The sequence below is a fragment of the Leuresthes tenuis genome, unplaced genomic scaffold (genome assembly GCF_036924035.1).
Source record: "Leuresthes tenuis unplaced genomic scaffold, fLeuTen1.0.hap1 SCAF_18, whole genome shotgun sequence".
Taxonomy (NCBI): domain Eukaryota; kingdom Metazoa; phylum Chordata; class Actinopteri; order Atheriniformes; family Atherinopsidae; genus Leuresthes; species Leuresthes tenuis.
The window spans coordinates 3,427,376-3,449,615 of NW_027325372.1; the positions used below are offsets into that span (position 1 = coordinate 3,427,376).

Sequence of the window (22,240 nt, forward strand, 5' to 3'; positions counted from 1 at the left end):
GTGCTCTGTCCATCCATCTTCACCCGTCCTCCCTGACAGTCCTCACTCTGTTCCACCTCTTCTGTCTCCTCTGAACGTCACTTTCCATTTTCCCACATTTTTCCTCCCTTCCTTCCTTCCATTCCTCCTGCCTGTCCCTTCACCTCCTCCTCACCTTCTCGCCTTTATCTCTCCACACAAATCCCCCCCAAAAAGTTGCACATCTGCAGAGAAAAGGAAACCAAAATGAGCGTTAATTCCTGCCATTTTGGGACTCGCCCTTGGGGCCAGGACAGAGTGAACGCCAGTCACTTTGGTTTGGTCAGCGTTATTCATGCCTTTCAAAGTGACCACAAGAACCAGGCTGCTTTGAAGGAAAGAGTACACAAACATGAGCGGGCACAGGGCTGAACCTCTCTACTATATTTGAGTCATTTCTTCCCTCCAAGTCCTTCTGGTTTAGACGCACATGTGAATTAATGTGTTTGCATTAGGCCTTCTGCAGGGCAACCTCGGTGAACTGATTTATAACTCAAAATCTCCTGCCAGGATCCAAGTGTGAAGAGTTTTGCAGAAATTTGTAAATGGATAAAAACCCTCAAACTGAATTCACCCTTAAAGCGAACATCAGGCTGCCAGAGGCTCGCCGATGAGTAGCAATGAAAGGAAGCAGTCATGAGCAGATGAAAAGATAGATGGGTGGAGGTAGGCAAGAGAGAGATGAGGTCTCCCAAAGAGACCGCTGGGAGGGGTGATGATGAGATGAAGGCAGGAGGGAGAGGTTTAAAGAAGGAGGAGGAAACTCCCTCCTGCTCAGGATTCATACACAGGACTCAGTCAGAGCTGCACAGCTCACAGAGCGGCACCAGAGGAGAGGAACAAACGCCTCTTAAGGATTTACAATCGGGAAACAATTTCTGTGCTTTGAAATTGGATTAAAAGAGACATCTGGAGCCTGTGAGGCGTGTGGGTGGGGAACGGATGAGAGGATAAAAGCTTCCAGCTGTGATTCTCCTGAGGTGTGAACTTCTTCTTCTCCTCGGGCAGCCGGAGGAAACCTGATGAAACGGCTCTCACATTCCACTCCAGCTCCTGCAGCACCTGCTCATCACTGAAATTGCCCTCCATCCTCCACGTTTACAACTTCAAAGAGCAGGGCCAATCTTCCAGAGGGACGTTGTTTGTCTATATTCAAAACACAGTGCGAGGAACTTGTAATTATGCTCTCGCTCTCATCATCTCTGCTCCTGCTGCGGCGTGCCTGAGAGCGGAGGAAGAAGTGGATGAGAGGGGTTTTTCTCCAAGATTAGAGAAGGTGGAAGAGGGAGAACGAGGTAAACAGAGGCTGTAAACACGTCCTGTCCTGAAACTAAACACATCGGGCAGAAATCAACACTGTGTTCGTCTGTGGAGCCCGAAGGGGAGCAGCAGACGAAGAGGAAGCAGGAGAGAGGAAGAAGAACCGGTGGAAAACCCAGTCATGACGTTGGACGTGTCCTTTAAGATGATCCTGCTGCAGACCTTCCAGGGAAAGAGCCGATACACCTCCACCCTGCTGCTGCTGCTGCTGCTGCTCTCCCTCTCGCTGTGGAGCCACCAGGCCGAGGCCGTGGTCCAGTCCAGCTTCCGCCGGCTCAGCGGCCGCGAGAAGAAGGAGATGCAGAAGGAGATCCTGAGCATCCTGGGCCTGCCGGGGCGACCCAGGCCCCACCCGCCCCTGCGCCCGCCCTCCTCTGCGCCGCTTTTCATGCTCGATCTGTACCACGCCATGTCGGCTGACGGCGAGGACGAGGGGAATGAAATCATTGTGAACGGAGGCCGCATGGGCAGGTTTGGAGGGCCGGTGCAGGTCAACCACGCGGCGCTGCCGACCCTCAGCACCCACACGCCTCCGCTGGGGACGGTGGTCAGCGAGGCCGACACGGTGATGAGCTTCGTCAATCTGGGTGAGCAGGTGATGGGTTTGGGATCCGTGGGAAGAAAGGAAACATTTTAACCAAATATTACAGCTTCCTCCAGAGAAATGTGCTGTTGTCTGATATTTTATACTCTGAAATATTAGAAGCATAAAAAGTATTTTAAACGAATGTAACTTTAAGCTGGAGGAAATATTCCTCCTTAAATGTCGGGCTGCTCCTTTAATCCTTCCTTCCTTTAAGCGTTTATTGACAGTTTTGGATCAAAAGACTGCGGTTTGGCCTCGAAATGTGAACCGAGAAGGTTGAAATTAGACTGAGAGTGAACTTGGTGACACCATCAATGTCAGAGCCACCAACACAAGTTCTCTGAAGTACAGAGTTCCACAAACACATCGCCCAGCTGAGGATTAGACCTGCTGTCAGTGGGGATGAGATCCAAGGATTTTCAAGCAAGTAGTAAATACAGAAAAAAGGTTTCACACGTCTTTGGTTATTTTTGTGGAGATGAGGCCAAAAAGTGACGCCATGGGGTCAAAATCTAAGGTGTTACGTATTAGTAAGTTCAGTTAATCTAAGCTAAATCAAACTTGAGATGAACAATAACACAAAACACAGAAGCAGTGTGTGAAAAACTAAGTGAACCCCTGATCCAGCAGCTTCAGCAGCAGTGAGCTGCAGTGATGGTTTCCTGTGGGACGTTATCAGTCTCTCTCATGGTTCTGGAGGAATCTCGGCCCTCTTCTCTCCAGCGCTGCTTCAGCTCATTGAGGTTTGCAGCTTTGGTTTCTGCACAGCTCTCTTAAGGTCCCACCACAGCATTTCAGTCAGGCTGAGGTCTGGACTCTGACTGGACCATTGCAACACCTTGATTCTTTTTTTTTTCCCACATTCTGCTGTAGATCTGCTGCTGTGTTTGGGATCTTTGTCCTGTTGATGAGCCAGTTTCAGCCCAGCTTTAGCTGTGGGACAGATGGCCTCACATCTGACTCTAGAATACTTTGGTATCCAGAGGAGTTCATGGTGGACTCAATGACTGCAAGGTGCCCAGGTCCTGTGGCTGCAGAACCAGCCCAGATCATCAGCCCTCCACCACCGTGCTTGACAGCTGGTATGAGGTGTTTGTGCTGATATGCTGTGTTTGGTTTCCTCCAAACGTGCTGCTGTGCATTAGGACCAAACATCTCCACTTTGCTCTGGTCTGTCCAAAGGACATTGTTCCAGAAGTCTTGAGCTTTGTTCAGATGCAGCTTTGCAAACCTAAGCTGTGCTGCCATGTTCTTTTTAGAGAGAAGAGGCTTTCTCCTGCAGCCCTTCCAAACAAGCCATCCTTGTTCAGTCTTTTTCTAACTGTGCTGTCATGACCTTTAACCTTTAACATGCTAACTGAGGCCTGTAGAGATGTGGCTCTCTCCTCCTGCCACCACAAAAAGAGCAAAATTCAAGACATGATTTGGTATAAAGGCAGTTAATTTGTGCTGCTCAAATATTTGGATATCCCTCTCTGTGAAAGATTCAAATACTCCAGCATCCAGCTTCTCTGTGCTGAACTAACTCTGCGACTCCAGCAAATCCAGGCAGGAACTTTTTAACGCCGCAGCAGGGTTTGCACCACATACAAAGTGTTAGTAAGTCTGTCCCGAGCCTTCATTTTTCAGAACAGCGCCTTTTTAAACTGAAAATGAGCCGTGGAGAGTAGCCTTTACTGGATTAACAAACCCCTGGGTGCTTTCTATGATCCTCAACCGTGAGAAACTATACGAATCTTAAAGTATTTAGACCAAAGATCGAAGTCTCCTGACAACAGATGAACTGTCTCATCTTTCTTTGCTACAGTGAAACGGATCAGATGTTTTCAACAACTTAATAAGTGGTCAGCAGGGCCACTCTGTCTGCTTTATTATCTTCGAGGAGGAAACCAGTGCGACTTGTTTTCTTAGTGATTTTCCCGCCTGATTATCAGCAGCCCTGCCTTCCTAATTCTTCTTCCTAATCTTTCTCGAGTTCTTTGGTCATTGATGAAATGAGGAAGCTGCGTCTGCAGAACTGCACACGACCATCGGCGCCTGATTGGTAAATCTGTCCCTGTATCTTCAGGCTTTAGACAACACAAAGCTCCACCGTTCCCGACTGATATCGTGAGGTTTGAAATATTTAGCTGCCTCTCAGACCCAGCTCCAGAGTCCATCAGAACCACAGATCAGCCTGGCGATGCCTATCTGTTTAGCAGGAAAATTAAACATCCTCCTCTCAATGGCTTCCTTCCTCCTGCTCCTCTGGATTTCGGATGCCGATCTGCGCCCAGTTCACCGTGGGAATCATCCCCCTCAGCTCAGAGCTTTAATGAACTCCCATCAAATGAAGGGTTTCCTCTTTCAAAGTTCTGCTTTGCTGTGGAGTGGAAAATGCACCCTGAAATTTATCAGTCAACGCTGCGAAGTCGCAGCACCTCATCCTGCAGAGATTTATAAATAAAGGTTCCTCGTAAAGACGTTTCCCCTGAAACAAACAAGCTTGTTTTACGCAGAAATCGTTGAAATGTCGGAGAAATTCCACCAAAGTGCTGCTGAACACATCTACAGAAACTGCTTGAATCAGGCCGTGCATGTGTGCGTGTGCATGTGTCATATGGGAAGACACAGCTGGACGGAATTAAAGGCCCCACTGACACAACGGTCCGAAGCGAGATGAAAATACTGCTGTGGAGGAGCGTCTCTAAAAATACCGGGCAGGGCTGCAATTAGTGGTGTGTGTGCTGAGCAGCTGCTGCGGTCCAGAGCACTAAGTGTCTCTAATTACTGCGCTGTGTGTGTGTGTGTGTGTGCTGATATGAGCACGCCCAGCCTACCAGGGGTATCCTGTCCTCAGTATCTCTTTCTGCCATGCATTTAATGAGTGTGCGGCTGCTCCAGAGCTCAGCTCAGGGCTGTCTGAAGTCTCTGGACACATCCTTTACTTGATGTGTGGACTGAGCGGGAAGGTGCGTGTTCGCCTGCTGTTCTTCAAAGGTTCCTGCAGCCAGAGATGTGTTTGCATTCAGCTCCTCTTGGTTGTGATTAAAAGGCTGAAGGAGCTGCTACACGTTCACGTTGTCCAGTGGCTCGTAAATCTTCTCTTGGTGGATAAAAAGTGTTTTATGACACGTAAAAACATCCGTTCTGCCTCTGCAGTGAGGAAAATAACCCAAACTGTGGAGGAAAATAACCCAAACTGTTCGCTCTTTGTTGATAAGGTGTGCTTTCACTGAGAGTTAAAAATAAAGGACCGCACACCCTGTTAGGTTCTCAGGTTTTATGTATTAGAACATTGAAAACGTTTTCCACCCAGATCCCAAATAAAATGGCTGGAACATCAGTGGGTGAAACACTGTGGGAGAGTTTGTCCTTTTTGCTGCTTTCTGCTCACAATAAGGAGCCTTTTCTGCTATTTTCAACATGTTGTAAAGAAAACAGCGATTTCCACGACATCATTTCTATTCCAACACATTCCTTCCCTTGAATTTCCAGTTTCCAGGTCCTGTGGCTGCAGAACCAGCCCAGACCATCAGCCCTCCACCACCGTGCTTGACAGCTGGTATGAGGTGTTTGTGCTGATATGCTGTGTTTGGTTTCCTCCAAACGTGCTGCTGTGCATTAGGACCAAACATCTCCACTTTGCTCTGGTCTGTCCAAAGGACATTGTTCCAGAAGTCTTGAGCTTTGTTCAGATGCAGCTTTGCAAACCTAAGCTGTGCTGCCATGTTCTTTTTAGAGAGAAGAGGCTTTCTCCTGCAGCCCTTCCAAACAAGCCATCCTTGTTCAGTCTTTTTCTAACTGTGCTGTCATGACCTTTAACCTTTAACATGCTAACTGAGGCCTGGAGAGTCTGAGATGTAGCTCTGGGCTTTTTCACCTTGGGGTGACCTTTAACCTTTAACATGCTAACTGAGGCCTGTAGAGTCTGAGATGTAGCTCTGGGCTTTTTCACCTTGGGGTGACCTTTAACCTTTAACATGCTAACTGAGGCCTGTAGAGTCTGAGATGTAGCTCTGGGCTTCTTCACCTTGGGGTGAACTTGCTGGGACGTCCCCTCCTGGGAAGATTGACAGCTGTCCTGAATGTTTTCCACTTGTGAATAATCTTTCTCTCTGTAGAATGATGGACTCCAGATAGTCTGGAAATGGCTTTATAACCCTTCCCAGACTGATGGGCAGCAGCAGCTGCTTCTCTGAGATCATTGCTGGTGTCTTTCCTCCTTGGCATCGTGTTAAACTGACAGAACTTCTGCTTTTATAGAGCTGCTCACACTGACTGATGATCAGTTAATCAGAGCATTGATCAGCTGCTTCTTGTCTCAGTTTTTGTTCAATATTTAGTGACACAGTGTAATTTATCATGTTTTTACTCATCTGAGGCTGTAATTACTCAGCTTTAAAGTCACATGACCTCAGATTGAAAGGTGTGCTTTCTTTCCCCAGACTGTATATCTGAGATGTAAACACTAATTACACGGAGGGATGAGTGGGAAGTTTGTTGGCGCCAAAGGTTTCAAACTCTTTCCACTTCACATCGAGTTTGTTAAACAGTTTGTCTCCTCAGCAGCTCCATGGGACCCTTTCTAAGAGGTTCACCTTAAACTTAATCAGCGCTGCACATCGGGTGCGTTTAGCTCCACTCAACAGCTCTGAGGGGTTTCCTCACATGAAGTCCCTGCTTCCTGTCCTTTCGTATCAGTCCTGGTTGACCTTTGACCTCTGGGGCATTAAGGTCACTGGATGGCAGAGCTGGTTTGTGTGCTTACATTTGTTGCCATGACTCACTTTCTCTTGGGCTTGATTTCCCGGTCCAGGTGTCTTCTGTTGAAGTTCAGGGTTGTAACTATGGAAGCTGTCCAGGCCCAAACCATGAAACCGCCGCCACCATGTTCCACTGTGCTGGGATGCAGACATTTCCTCTCTTTAAGCTTCTTATTTAAAGCAGAAACTTCCTGTTTTCTCTACAGAACATCTGCTTTACGGTCTTTTCCATGTTTAGCCTTTTCTGAAGCAGTTATTTGTCATCGATCCAGTTTTTCTCCTGATGGTGGATTCATGTTTCATGCAAAGTAAATGTAGTTCCATGTTGCTTTTCTCACTCATTGGCTTGTTTTCTCACTCTTACCGAAGTTAAGGACGGGAATACGTCCTTCTCCAGTGTTCTTCTTCTTCTGTGGTCTTCCACTGAGTCATCTCCCACTGCTCTCATCACTTCCACACCTTCACACTGATGCTCTTCTTTCACCACTTTGTTTTTCCGTCTGCTGTGAACCAAACTGTTTCTGTTCCAGTGTTTCTCTCTGAAGCTTTTTGGTGCTTTGTTTGAAGTTCAGGACTCATTTCTGTGCATGTTTTTAATAAGATGTTTCCACCAACAGTCAGTTTTTCTGCTCTGCTGCAGTTTTCCTTCAGCCTTCAAATTAGCTGCTAATCCGTCTGCATATCTGTGATATTGGAGTTAATTTCCTCTAACCAGTATGAGTAATAGTTCACCGTCTTATCTTTTATCTGACATGAAATAATTGTCCTTCCTCCCATTTCTCCACGTTGTGCCTCTTTAATTCTTATTCTGTGAGATAAGTGTTTAATTTCATGTGTTTCCGTGACAATTTACATGCATCTATGGTGTGTTGGAGACTCTTTTTAAACACGATTGCTTATTTAAAGGCTGCTTGGAAGGTTTTCTGTGCATCCTTTTTATATTTGAAAACATCGAGTCATCATCTGTGATTTTTAAACTTTTTCCTGTTTTACATGTAAACTTGTTTCTGTCTCCATCAGATGTTAAAAAATGTGATATTATTCCACATCTCTTTGACTTATAGACTCAGATTTTCATCTAAATGTATGTTGCACTTAATCTGTCTGTCTTTTAAGGCTGCAACGATTAGTCGACACAAATCGATAACATAATTAGTCGCCGACGTATTTCATTGTCGATAATTGTCGGTTACGTCATCACTCGTCTTTTTCACGCTGTCGAGCGGAACATCATTTTTCGTGTGGAGTGAGTCATCTCACTTCCTACCTATCTCTGCTTAGAGACGCATGCGCGTTAAGGTAAATAATAGTTGGAGATGACCTGTAGAAACAGAGCGGCTGAATTATCGTCCTTTGTCCAAAAGTGTCCAGGGTCTGGGAGAATTTCACCCTCCACACCCAGAAAAAATAGATTAGCTGCAAGTTTTGTAAAGCCGACCTCACGGGAGCATGAACATTTGAACATGAAGCAGGTTGGAGCTCTGGGAGACTCACCATGGTGAGATATTTAGCTTGTTAGCGTAGCCTGCTAGCTAAAAATAAGCGGAGTTGTCTTGGATTTTAACAATAAAATTGTCTCATTCAGCTTCACAGTTCAAAGTTACAGCCAGGCTGTATTATTTTACACTTTTTGGTATTAATTTGACTGTTGGTGCATTACAGCCATTTTCAGTTAATGTTAAAAATCAAGATAAAATATGGCTTGAATTAATCCTTTTTCAGTTTTGGATTGTTTTAATGAGTAATTAACCGATGAGTCGATTAATGGTTTCAATAATCGATGAATTAACCGATTAATGGTTTCAATAATCAATGACTAGTAAACTATCAAAATAGTTGTCAGTTGCAGCCCTTAAACTTTCTTTCTTCTTTCTTTCTCAAACAGTCTTAAGTCCATCGTATACTTCTGTATCAGCTCCTAAAAACTCGGTTCCAATCGTTTCTTTTACCAGCCTCTGATGTTGAGTCTCTGGGATAAAATGTCTGTTGTTGGTGACCCATCTGAGCAGCTGGAGCTCCTTTTTCTAAGCAAATCAAACCTCAGTTTCAATGTAAGCTGATGAGCAGAAACAGCTGGTTGAATAAGAATTTCACTTCCTTGTTCGTATTATATTTGATCTGACGGGTTAATGTAGGTCCATGTTGCTTTTCTCACTCATTGGCTTGTTTTCTCACTCTTACCGAAGTGAAGGACGGGAATACGTCCTTCTCCAGTGTTCTTCTTCTTCTGTGGTCTTCCACTGAGTCATCTCCCACTGCTCTCATCACTTCCACACCTTCACACTGATGCTCTTCTTTCACCACTTTGTTTTTCCGTCTGCTGTGAACCAAACTGTTTCTGTTCCAGTGTTTCTCTCTGAAGCTTTTTGGTGCTTTGTTTGAAGTTCAGGACTCATTTCTGTGCATGTTTTTAATAAAATGTTTCCACCAACAGTCAGTTTTTCTGCTCTGCTGCAGTTTTCCTTCAGCCTTCAAATTAGCTGCTAATCCGTCTGCATATCTGTGATATTGGAGTTAATTTCCTCTAACCAGTATGAGTAATAGTTCACCGTCTTATCTTTTATCTGACATGAAATAATTGTCCTTCCTCCCATTTCTCCACGTTGTGCCTCTTTAATTCTTATTTTCTGAGTTAAGTGTTTAATTCCATGTGTTTCCGAGACAATTTTCTTGCATCTATGGTGTGTTGGAGACTCTTTTTAAACACGATTGCTTATTTAAAGGCTGCTTGGAAGGTTTTCTGTGCATCCTTTTTATATTTGAAAACATCGAGTCATCATCTGTGATTTTTAAACTTTTTCCTGTTTTACATGTAAACTTGTTTCTGTCTCCATCAGATGTTTAAAAATGTGATATTATTTCACATCTCTTTGATTTAAAGACTCAGATTTTCATCTAAATGTATGTTGCACTTAATCTGTCTGTCTTTTAAGGCTGCAACGATTAGTCGATGCTGTCGACACAAATCGATAACATAATTAGTCGCCGACGTCTTTAATTGTCGGTTACGTCATCACTCGTCTTTTTCACGCTGTCGAGCTGAACATCATTTTTCGTGTGGAGTGAGTCATCTTACTTCCTACCTATCTCTGCTTAGAGACGCATGCGCGTTACGGTAAATAATAGCTGGAGATGACCTGTAGAAACACAGCGGCTGAATTATCGTCCTCTCGTCCATAAGTGTCCAGGGTCTGGGAGCATTTCACCCGCAACACCCAGAAAAAATAGATTAGCTGCAAGTTTCATAAAGCCGACCTCACGGGAGCACGAACATCTGAACATGAAGCAGGTTGGAGCTCTGGGAGACTCACCATGGTGAGATATTTAGCTTGTTAGCGTAGCCTGCTAGCTATAAATAAGCGAGTTGTTTTGGATTTTAACATTAAAATTGTATCATTCAGCTTCACAGTTCAAAGTTACAGCCAGGCTGTATTATTTTACACTTTTTGGTATTGATTTGACTGTTGGTTCATTACAGCCATTTTCAGTTAATGTTAAAAGTCAAGATAAAATATGGCTTGAATTAATCCTTTTTCAGTTTTGGATTGTTTTAATGAGTAATTAACCGATGAGTCGATTAATGGTTTCAATAATCGATGAATTAACCGATTAATGGTTTCAATAATCAATGACTAGTAAACTATCAAAATAGTTGTCAGTTGCAGCCCTTAAACTTTCTTTCTTCTTTCTTTCTCAAACAGTCTTAATTGTTCATCGTATATTTATGTTTCAGCTCCTAAAAACTCAGTTTCAATCGTTTCTTATACCAGCCTCTGATGTCTCTGGGATAAAATGTCTGTTGTTGGTGACCCATCTGAGCAGCTGGAGCTCCTTTTTCTAAGCAAATCAAACCTCAGTTTCAATGTAAGCTGATGAGCAGAAACAGCTGGTTGAATAAGAATTTCACTTCCTTGTTGGTATTATATTTTATCTGACGGGTTAATGTAGTTCCATGTTGCTTTTCTCACTCATTGGCTTGTTTTCTCACTCTTACCGAAGTTAAGGACGGGAATACGTCCTTCTCCAGTGTTCTTCTTCTTCTGTGGTCTTCCACTGAGTCATCTCCCACTGCTCTCATCACTTCCACACCTTCACACTGATGCTCTTCTTTCACCACTTTGTTTTTCCGTCTGCTGTGAACCAAACTGTTTCTGTTCCAGTGTTTCTCTCTGAAGCTTTTTGGTGCTTTGTTTGAAGTTCAGGACTCATTTCTGTGCATGTTTTTAATAAAATGTTTCCACCAACAGTCAGTTTTTCTGCTCTGCTGCAGTTTTTCTTCAGCCTTCAAATTAGCTGCTAATCCGTCTGCATATCTGTGATATTGGAGTTAATTTCCTCTAACCAGTATGAGTAATAGTTCACCGTCTTATCTTTTATCTGACATTAAATAATTGTCCTTCCTCCCATTTCTCCACGTTGTGCCTCTTTAATTCTTATTCTGTGAGTTAAGTGTTTAATTTCATGTGTTTCTGTGACAATTTTCATGCATCTATGGTGTGTTGGAGACTCTTTTTAAACATGATTGCTTATTTAAAGGCTGCTTGGAAGGTTTTCTGTGCATCCTTTTTATATTTGAAAACATCGAGTCATCATCTGTGATTTTTAAACTTCTTCCTGTTTTACATGTAAACTTGTTTCTGTCTCCATCAGATGTTAAAAATGTGATATTATATTATATTCTTCCACATGTCAGTGGGTTGTTTTTCTGCTCTGCTGCAGTTTTCCTTCAGTTTCAGATGAGACGTTCGTTGTTAATGTTGCATCTTAAACACTCAGATGTGTGTTTGTGTGCAGTGGAGCAGGAGCGCGACCTCCTCCAGCCTCGTCCGTACTGGAAGGAGTTTCGTTTCGACCTCACCCCCCTCCCTCAGGGCGAGACGGTGACGGCGGCAGAGTTTCGCATCTATAAGACGCTGACGGTGGGTCAGAGGGCAAACCGAACTCTGCACATCTCCGTCTATGAGATCCAGCGGGAGAACAGGCACAGGTGACGTCAGTTTCATCTCTTCTGGATGTCATGTGTTGACCGGTCGGGTTTCACATCAGTAATGATGTGAACTTACGCCCAAAGAATCCTTCAGATCCCCTTTTTCTCGACTGTCGTCTCCACATTAACTTCGTTGTTATCCAGCGAGCCTGAGAGGCTCCTTCTGGTCTTTGTGTGATGAAACTGAAGCTTTGCTTCATTCCTGGTTGAAATAGAGGCTGATCAGCAGAGTTCTGTGGACTTCTCCTGCAGGGCCTCCATATGTTGATGGAATCGAGTATTTGTTGGTGTTATTTGTAGCTTCAAACTCTCACAGTAACTGTTGGGAATAAAAAAAACTTTGTTTTGGAGTAGAAGAGAACTGTTTTCCTTTATGTTTCCATGAGCTAAAACCTGTCTGGATTCCACTTCCTGCTCCTGAAACGCTCTTTTCCCTGTTCAGGGTCTGTTCTGCAGCTTTGTGATGAAACTGAATGAAACTCTTCTGCTGCAGGGAACCTGAGCTGGTGCTGCTGGACATGCAGTCGGTGCCTGCAGGACAGGAGGGCTGGCTGGCCTTCGATGTCACTTCAGCCTGCAACCACTGGCTGCTCCACCCCCGCAGCAACCTGGGCATACGTCTCTATGTGGAGACCGAGGAAGGTGAGTGGCTTCAGTGGGAGGCCGTTTGAAAGCTGGAAAACGTTCTGACGCCACGCACTTCTCTTCCAGATCGCTCCTTGTCCGCGGGCTGGATCGGGTTGGTGGGCCGCAGGGGACCCCGCTCCAAGCAGCCCTTCATGGTGACCTTCTTCAGGGAGAGCCAGGTCCCCTGCAGGCCGCCGCGAGCCATCAAACCGCATCCCAGAAAGAGGAAACCCAAATATGACCTTCCAGTCCCCAGCATCCAGAGTTAGGTTCCAGAGAGGCACAAACACACACGTTTCAGTCTTTATTCACTCAGGTGCTCTCATTCAGAGGTTAAGTAGCTGTAATGTGAGCGGCTTTGGGAGTTAAAGAGGCTTTTTGGGGAATGTTTGGAGCCAAATGTTTCTCTCTGTAGATGTTTTGGTGTCTTCAGAGCAGAAAGTTGCTAAAGAAACTGGTCTTAGTTAAAGTTTTAATGTGGAACAGCCTGGAAATGAACGTGGAGTTAATCTGGTGAAGAACTTATCGGTGTTTCTGTGAACTTCCTTCCAAATGTTGGATGTTACAAAGTGTTTTTCTTTGCCTGTTCAGATCGGAGAGTTGGAAGCAGTGAAGGTCAGCAGCCGTGCAGGAAGCATGAACTTTACGTGAGCTTCAGCGATCTGGGCTGGAAGGTGAGCTCTGAAAGTGTGTAAAGCAGGCTCAGGGTTCAGTTTGAGCCATTTAAGGACCAAACTGTTGGTGGTTGGATCAGAGCGAGACCTTAAATCAGGGGTCGGGAACCTATGGCCCACGAGCCAGGTGTGGCTCTTTTGATGACTGCCTCTGGCTCACAGATAAAACTAAATATTCTCACTTGTTTTAATCCATCCATTGATTTTTCATGTCCTGTTCAGGGCTGCAGGAGCAATTGTCCATTATTTTAATTGGATGATACTGGACTACGTTGCAGCGTAAAACAGGTAAAACGCCCCCTTTTGAATCAGTCTGCTCGGTCATTAGCTCAAAGCTGACCCTTCGACGGAGAAGATGGCGAAAAGAAAAAAAGATGACGAGTATCGTACATTTCAGGCCGAATGGACTGAAGAATTCGCCTTTGTGGAGAGAGCAAATTCTGAGGTGTGTCTAATTTGCAAAGACAAAATTACATCGATGAAACGGTCGAATGTAAAGCGGCACTTCAACACGCGCCATGCTACCTTTGCATCAAAATACCCGGCAGCAGAAAGAAAGCGAGCCAAGAGCTACTAAAATATATTATGTGGCTCTCATTGAAATAAATTTCCAAATTTTTTGCTTTCATGGCTCTTAGTCAAAAAGGTTCCCGACCCGTGCCTTAAATGATCCTCTCTGAATGTTTAATTCACCGGTGGAGCATGAATTAGGCCCTGCAGAGTGTTTGAGGTGTTTGTCGTGCTCTGATTCAGCAACACAAGCTGTAATGTGAGCTGTGAGGAGTCGGTGAAGCAGTGCAAACCCGTTCAATCTGGCAACCCAAAGGTTCTGTTGGCTGCAAATGGACTGTATGTAAATGTTAGTGAAATAAGTGCAACATTCATCAGTGAGTTTGCTCTGCAGAGCAGGATCCAGCTGGTGGTTATTTCACATCCTGTAGGGAGTGTTGATCTTAAACAAGTGTTTAATGTGCATTAAGTGAAGCTTGAAGCTGGGGCTCTGCTTCCTGAGCTCTAACTGACTGTGTTGTTCTGCTCAGGACTGGGTTCTGGCTCCCCCCGGATACTCGGCCTACTACTGTGATGGAGAGTGCGTTTACCCCCTGGGATCCTGCATGAATGCGACCAACCATGCCCTCATGCAACAAGTGGTCAGTAGAGCCAAAACACCACAGCACAGATTCAAGAGGCTTTATTTATCCTGAGGGAAGCTGCTGTGCAACGAGGGGCAAAGTACTGAATAAAATAGACAAATAAGATCAAATAACATGAGTAACTGAGTACAAATAGCAGCAATAAATACAAGCAAGTGATTAGGAGAAGTGACATAAATATTAGGCCTCAGGACGCAGTGTTTCCACTGAGCCTCTGAAGATGAATGTAAGAGTCTGAGGGCCACAGAAAGGACTTCCTCTGGTGTTCAGGCCTTCAAAGGGTGGAAAGAGTCTGAAGGTGCTTCTGTGGGAGGTTAGCACCTGGTGGAGAGTGTTTCAGTTTAGACAGAATCCTCCTCTCAGACACCAAAGAGTCCAGCTGGATCCCCAGGATGGAGCCAGGCTGCTCAGCAGTGTTCTGATTGGACGACTGGGCTGACGCTCTTTAGCAGGAAGCGTGTGCTTAGCTAGCTGTACCAGCTTCTGTTTCAGGTCGAATCTTCTGAAATGTTTCACTAGTATTAAAGTAATTGGACCAGAGTTGATATTTTGTGCTTAAGCTGAATAATGTCCTTTATGGCTTCCTGTAGGATCCTATGTGTTGTTAGGGTTAAGGCAGAGTGGTCCCCGGGGGCCGCGCAGCGCTCGCCGGTGGGGTTTCATGGGGTTCATATATCTCTTACGAGCACGCTTGACAGAGACAACCCCAGCTGTGGGCGGGCCTCCATGAAACCCCGCCGGCGAGCGCGGCGCGGCCCATCCGGAGGTCACAGGTCAGTCACAGGTCCTGAAAGAGGAGCTAAAAACACTCCTAAAGAGCCACACTTTATTTCTATTGAACATCTGTGGAAAGATCAGACAACTTGAATCTAAACTTGTGGAATAAACAATCATGTAAGAGACTAAACTTGTCAGTTTGGAGTTGTTTCAGCGGTGGTTGTGTTTTTTAGTGGAAGAATAACACATGTGGATATAAAACGAGTCAAACTCAGCTTTAAATGCTGCTCACACACAGGTTGGTGCCACCAGCCACAGCCCCACTTAATAACTGAGTTAATAACTGAGTTAATAACTGAGTTAATAACTGAGTTAATAACTGAGTTAATAACTGAGTTAATAACTGAGTTAATAACTGAGTTAATAACTGAGTTAATAACTGAGTTAATAACTGAGTTAATAACTGAGTTAATAACTGAGTTAATAACTGAGTTAATAACTGAGTTAATAACTGAGTTAATAACTGAGTTAATAACTGAGTTAATAACTGAGTTAATAACTGAGTTAATAACTGAGTTAATAACTGAGTTAATAACTGAGTTAATAACTGAGTTAATAACTGAGTTAATAACTGAGGTCACATGTGTGCAGGTCCACCTCCTGAAGCCCGACGAAGTCCCCAAGGCCTGCTGCGCCCCCACCAAGCTCAGCCCCATCTCCGTCCTGTTCTACGACGACAACAACAACGTCATCCTGAAGAAGCATCGCAACATGGTGGTTAAGACCTGCGGGTGTCTATGAGACCCAAACCGGCCACTTTCAACTGTTTGTGGAGGATCCTTCAACACATGAACTCAAAAGATTTACAGCCAACACCTGAGGCCCTTTGTGGCTCAACCTGTAAACTCGTTAAAGTACCCAAAACAAAGAGTTTTACACACAGCTTAGATCCAGATTCCATCGTGTCACACCACCTGACCTCAGGACTGACAGAGCATTAACACATCAAGCTAACTTCCTACCATAAGCTACACTGAGCTTTGCTAGCACCCCTTCACACAGAACCTCTGACTCACTGCCCAAAGTGCAGTTTGTTGCACATTTACACACAAAGAATGATCCAACATCTCTTAGATTGACCTTTCAAACCGGTGAACACAAACTGAGACCAAAGCTGCAAACGGCAGCTGAGAATCCATCACTAAAGACGAGGAATAAGAGTTCTGCTGCTTCAGCTTCACAGCCAGGTTTCTCTCTGGTTTAGAACCAGCTCAGATCAGAGCCTCCAAACACAGAATATTTATGCCCCGCACCAGCTGATGGTTACCAGGTACCAGCTGATGGTTACCAGGCACCAGCTGATGGTTACCAGGCACCAGCTGATGGTTACCAGGCACCAGCTGATGGTTACCAGGCACCAGCTGATGGTTACCAGGCACCAGCTGATGGCGACCCGACCAATTAAATCAACGTGCATGTGCTTCACATATATATTGATTCCAAATATTAAACCAACACACATTTACACCAGAGAGACTAACGTCTCGTCCCACCCTGTAAATAATCAACTCATAGATAATCTGCTATAAACTAATAAAGACTTGAGAAAAACGGTGACTTCAGACCATTTTTGTCCTTCCAGGTGTCTTAATAAAGACCTGCAACACAGCTCTTATTTTTACACCCACATTAACACCATAGAAGAAGTGCTCAGAGGGTGACAAACAGGAAGAAGAAGAGTGTGGACAAGTCAGTTCAGGAAGACGTCTGACAGTTTCTGACGAGAACAGGAGGTGAAAATAACTTAAGGGGAGAAAACAGGAAGTTAAACGTCTTCTTTTCTCTCCTCAACACGTAATTCATCTCATTTAACGCCAGATGTAACACGGATGGCGGCGCAGACTTTAACTGGGCGCTCACACCAAAAGCATCACCTGCAGCCACCGAAGGGGCGGAGCTTTCAAACAGCAGACGTTTATAATAATCCATCAGATCCCTCTTTCATCAGCAGGACCTACGGTTTGCATTTATTTACAGGTAACCATGGTAACCAACAACTCACCAGATACTCCAACAAGGTCTGCAGCCTTCCTCCAAGCAGCCTCTTTTCTTGGGTCGACTCTGAAGACAAACAGGCTGGGATCTTAATAATTAACTTCTCCTCCGTTGTTTTCCGCCTTCAGAATCCAGATCGGCCCACAAGTGGCTGATAAAGCCTCGGTCAGACTAAACGTTTCTCATCCTTTCACACAGACTCCTTTTCTGCGGCTCTATGAAGAAGCACAAACTGTTTTAGCACAGCTAAATAAATGCATTCACTTCCCGCCACATCCACGCCTGAAACACAACAAAGATGGCCGACAACACCAGTCACATTAAATACATTGTTCAATTTATTGAAAAGGGTACAAAAACAAAGTACAGACAAAGCAAATGTGGTTAATTTCTGGCCAGATTAAATCATTTTAACAATACTAAACGATTCAACTCTTAGTCCTGGGGGGCTAATGTCTCTTCAAACTACAACTGAAGGTATTAATGAGCTTAGAGCTGCGTTTTTATACCAAAGAACAAAACATCTCATCTCAGTTGAACTGAAACAGGACATAAATTGTTTTTTTTTGCCCAGGAACAACACAGAAACTGGACAAACTGAGAAGTGAAAAGTTGCTGTGGTGAAACGTGAGGTACTGTTGTGAGGTGTTACTGAGCGTGCACGTGCACGCGCCCGTGAAGCAGCAGCAGCAGCACAGAGGAGGCAAAGCTGTGGACTGAGGAGCTCAGGAATGGATTCTCAATATTCTGTGGAGTTTCAGCCAAACAGCTGTGCCACATCTGTGTGCGAATGAGGAAATCTGTGTCATCGCCTCCTCTGGACGACACCTTCTGTACGTCTCTCTTTCTAGCATCAGGATCGTTTCAGTCAGTGTCAGCAGACGACCTCACTGGTTCTGCTCCCCCCCCTCCCCCTGTCTGGAATAGCAAGGTAGTTGTACACAATAAATATAAAAAAAGAGGGCTGCTGGTGTACGTCGGCCCCATCTTTACGGTTTTCTCTTACACAAACACACACGTATGTACACAGCATGTAGGGCACCCCCGCCCCCGCGAATACTGACGGGTCCCAGTGTTCATCATCGTCCTCCAGGTGCCGCGATGCAGCCTTTAATCCACGGTCAAAGTGTATCTGAAAGCAACAGATGGTGGTTTTTTACCATTATTATCAACAGTTGGCACGACTGTGAAAAGAGCTGCTGCCCATTTTAGTTCCGGGTCCTCCATAACGGACCAAAAGGACCGGGTCGGTGCTACCAGGCAGGTTAAACTCTGTCACAGTCTGACCGGAGTTTATCGCCATGGTTACTTATGAAGACGTGACAGTCATCTAACGCAAGGTTGAACTTTGACGCCTCTATACGGAGCACTTTGGTGCCGGTTCTGATGGTTCTGACTTTAGCAAACAGAGGAAGAGGTCCGTCTTCACACGCCTGTGCAACCCATCAAAATTAAGGTCGCACTTTTATCACAAATCCCCCGAAAACATCAGATCCCACCTCGAAGTAAAGCCTCCGAAACACGCCAGAAGACTGAGAAATAAACCTGGAAAAGACTCCTAAACACTCCAGATTTTACAGGGTCAACACTTTCAAGATCACACCTCGAGTATTCTGATATTACTTCCCATCATGCACCTGGTGGAAATGAAGTCGACCAATAAGCAGCTTTTAGGCACAGCTGCGGTTTAACTGCAGAGCTGTGAGCTGAAAAGTTAAAGAAAGACAAAACGGCTCCGTATAAAGTGGAAAAACATCAAGTAAATCGAGCAAAGCAGCGACTGCCGTCCACATCTTCTTCTGCATTTCTATCGTGGTAAAAACGAGATGAATCATCGTGCTGGTGCCATTGCTCCTCCTTTTGCTCGGTCCAACTGAACCGTACATTTTCATGCCTCATCGTCATGGTTACCCAGCCTCGGCTTCCCGTTTCGAAGCAACAACAGCGCACTTATTGGTTGAAAACGCAGAACGAGTCACTGAACACACAAAACAAGACTCAAGATGATATTCAACATGTCTGATTTAGTCGTAAACCCAACATGTGGGAAAGACCGCCTTAAAACAGCCGGGGGCGAGTTTCATGACCACGACATCACGGCAGCGCGACACAACTCTCTTCATTCTGACTCTGAAAAGCATCAAAATCACTTTAAAAACCCTGCAGCTGATGGCGAGCTGAAGTACAGAGCGTGTAGCGACTGATTCATTCCAGCCACCTGCGGTTATTCGCTCAGTAGCGACTCCTGCTGGTCAAGATGAAGACTGCAGCTACTCCAGCTCACTGTGACCAGCGTGCTTTTTAAAGCCTCCTCAAAGAGAAATATATCAAAAATATGTTCAATCTCAGAAAAATTAAGACTAAAACAAGAACTACGGTCATGAGAATCTAAAGGTCTCTGCTCACCTGGACCGCACCGGGCCGCTCCATCTTTAACGACCTCATAAAACCGCCAATATGCTCCGTTACAGACAGAAAAACATCTTTTCATGACATTTCTAAAGTTTCTCTTTTGAACCAGGAAGATAAACTCAATATCTAAACTCTGCTTCGTAGCACAGGCCCCAGAACTAAAAACCCGAGCAGATCAGAGACCGTTGGTACCAGACACTACTCACCCAGGTTCTGGTCCAGTCAGCGATCCTTCAGGCCTGAACGTCCGCCAGCTCCGGAGGCATCGGGGACTTGGGGTGTTTGCTTTCAAAGTGCTGCTTGAAGGTTTTGGGGTCGGGCATCTGTGTCTGAAAGAATCAGAACCGTTAAAGCAACAGGACGGCATCTCCAGCTCAAAGGAAAACAAACGAAACTCCATTTCAGTAAATCAGGATCAAAGATCTTCAGAACCCTCAGATCTGTGATCAGCTACAGTTTAAGACTGCAGACGCTTCTATTCTGAGTGATTTTTACGCTACAAACATTAACAGGTTTAACAGCTGTGCTCGACAGAACCGAAGCTCAGAGATGGAGGAACAGCAGGAGGTCCACCCCAGTCCCTGGGTTTGTACTAACCCGGCAGACAGGGCAGGTGTGGACCAGTGCAGCCTTGGCAGCAGTCTTCTGGTCAGCACCATGAGATTTCTTCTTCTCTGCTGCCTTCTTGGCGTTCTTCTGCTGGGACTGAATCTTCTGCTGCCCACGAGCCATGGCCCTCAGCTTCGACCTGCAGGAGCAAAACCACGTTTAATAAGACGTGAAGACGTCACAGTTTACAATTAATAACTCATAAAAAAGGTCTTCTGTTGTTCTTTTCTCTGTAATGCAACGGAGCTCTAAATCGACAGCTTTGTTGCCATTTCTTTCTTTTTATATCAAAGAATTAAAACCTCAGTCAGAGATAATCTAAACACAATTATCGGCTCTTTCCTGCCGTGTTAAACGGATTCAACGCCCCAAACCCAAAACTGGTGCCTTCATTTTATAACCTGACAACCAAAAAAATACATTTCAACTAAGCAGCGTTCCTTCTTGTCTTAACAAAACATCAAAAAGAAGATGTCGGGCCTCCACAACTCAGTGAAACAAACATTAATACCATCCCCAAAAATAAATAAACTTCCAGTTAAAACTAGCTTAATATAATAAGACTGTTCATACAATCTGAGGCTTTTAGGCCACTGAGCTAAAACTAACTGTACCATCAATCCTTCGGTGTAACAGTGAACTAACTTGGCTGCAAGGTGATGATTGAGTGATAAATGAGTCTGGATGAAGCAGAAATATCAACTCAAACCAGATAACAATCACTTAGCAGCGCCTCATCTATAAAGGAGACTTTACACTAACTGACATCTCCTGAGATGTAGAATTAAACTTTTAAAAGGCCTAAAAGGCAGCAAATCCACAAAAGTTTGTTTCTTTATGTCCTTTATTTCCAATTAAATCAACTACTTATTCAAATCAACGAACTGGGGAATCGTTACAGAGGATAAAATAGACTTTACAAGACAGGTGAGTAAAAGCACCACAAAATTCAACCTAAAAAAATAAGCTAACAAGAGTCAGAACTTCAAAAAGCCACTTAAAGAAACTACTTATACTGTTGATAAATGCCGCTGCATTGATTAAATATGAAGTAGGTGTAGTTGAGAGTACTAACATCAAGCTTAAAGTAAATAAATGTGCTTAAAATGCAGAATAACATATGAGCAAGGTTAAGGTTTATTTCACTGGATCGATGATGCTAATCTGTTAACACACGACTGTTGGTTTGTGAATCAGAACCTGGAAGAACACTTGTTTTCTTGTTCATACTAGAAATCTCCCCAGTGTCTTCCGGTAAAGTTTCACGTTAATTTAACACAGTTGTTGCCATACACACAACGATACTTTTCACACATTTAACGCTTTACATAACACAAAATCCAGAGATCAGCTAGCTAAAGTTAGCCACCAACGGTCAAACCGGTGCAGCGATGGGCTGTCTTCCACTACCTCGCTGTAAAGCATTAACAAGTTAAATACACTATTTCAAAGCCACACGCTTGATTCTGACCGTTGGGAAAAAGTTAATAAAACAATCACTTTGATTAAAACTAGAAGCACCGATTAAAAAGGCCTTTCTTCACCCGGAGCCGCCTTGCTAACACTGCTAGCTGCTGGAGCTAAAGCTACATGCGACTCCGAGTTCGTGGGTAACGCAACGTTGTTGTCGTGCAAAGAAAACAAGTTAATTTAATAAATCATTGTTAGACAACAGAAAAACAAGCCTCAGCTTTTCCAGTGACATAAATACTTCGTTCTCATGGAGGTTTACCTTCGGGATCGGACTCTGTCTTCGCTCCCTTTGTCGTTGTCTTTTTTGGAATGTTGGAAAAAAACGAAGGTTTGAAACGCGTTAAAAACCCGGAAGTGAGGCGAGCAGCGCCCCCGGCGGTCTGGAGCGGAACCGCAGCCTCGATTTTTGTACCCCCTAAAAATCCGTCTTTTCAAATATGTCCTCATGCAGCTTGCATGAGCAACACTGTGCATAGACATAAAAAAGGGCTTCTTATGAGAGTAATACGACATTAAATCTCTTCTGTTGTACTATAAACTTAAAAAACAAGTCCAGTTAATAGATTTCTCTTTTTGTATCGTTTTACTTCTCATTTAAAATAGAAACTCCCCACATGAAGGCTTGAACTAGCAACCTTTCTGCTGTCAGTGTTAAATATTTTTATTTTTTAATTAATATTAATATTTTACTTTCCTTTAGACAGTTAAAAATGAGTTAAACAAACTTCAAAACCCAAGATTTACATGTGCAAAAATCACAGAATCACTTACATAAATACATTTAGTTCTTTGAATGGATGTTCCACCTCAGGAGTTTATTACAGCTGCACAGAAGCAGATTAACTCATTAACCAAATAACGTA

At 44.3% G+C, this 22,240-nt stretch overlaps 2 protein-coding genes across 4 annotated transcripts; one reads left to right on the plus strand and one right to left on the minus strand.

Annotated features, from left to right (window-relative positions):
* Positions 1-210: 210 nt before the first annotated feature.
* Positions 211-16,445, plus strand: bmp8a (bone morphogenetic protein 8a). Of its 2 annotated transcripts, XM_072371063.1 has the most exons (8): positions 211-342; positions 1,508-1,925; positions 11,464-11,656; positions 12,150-12,298; positions 12,368-12,547; positions 12,875-12,957; positions 13,998-14,108; positions 15,480-16,445. In XM_072371063.1, the coding sequence occupies exons 1-8, from the start codon at positions 226-228 to the stop codon at positions 15,627-15,629; spliced, it is 1,401 nt and encodes a 466-aa protein (XP_072227164.1). In that variant the 5' UTR covers positions 211-225; the 3' UTR covers positions 15,630-16,445. The 2 variants fall into 2 exon arrangements, with proteins under 2 accessions (XP_072227164.1, XP_072227163.1); XM_072371062.1 differs by lacking the exon at positions 211-342 and having other exon boundaries at positions 1,445-1,925.
* Positions 16,446-17,198: 753 nt separating this feature from the next.
* Positions 17,199-21,679, minus strand: LOC140275555 (zinc finger protein 706). 2 transcript variants are annotated; one of them, XM_072371071.1, is made up of 4 exons: positions 21,637-21,679; positions 19,893-20,043; positions 19,502-19,618; positions 17,199-18,015 (listed from the first exon to the last, which is right to left on the minus strand). In XM_072371071.1, exons 2-3 carry the CDS (start codon positions 20,025-20,027, stop codon positions 19,529-19,531), a joined length of 225 nt encoding a protein of 74 aa, XP_072227172.1. In that variant the 5' UTR covers positions 20,028-20,043; positions 21,637-21,679; the 3' UTR covers positions 17,199-18,015; positions 19,502-19,528. The 2 variants fall into 2 exon arrangements, with proteins under 2 accessions (XP_072227172.1, XP_072227171.1); XM_072371070.1 differs by having other exon boundaries at positions 19,502-19,624.
* Between the last annotated feature and the right edge of the window lie 561 nt (positions 21,680-22,240).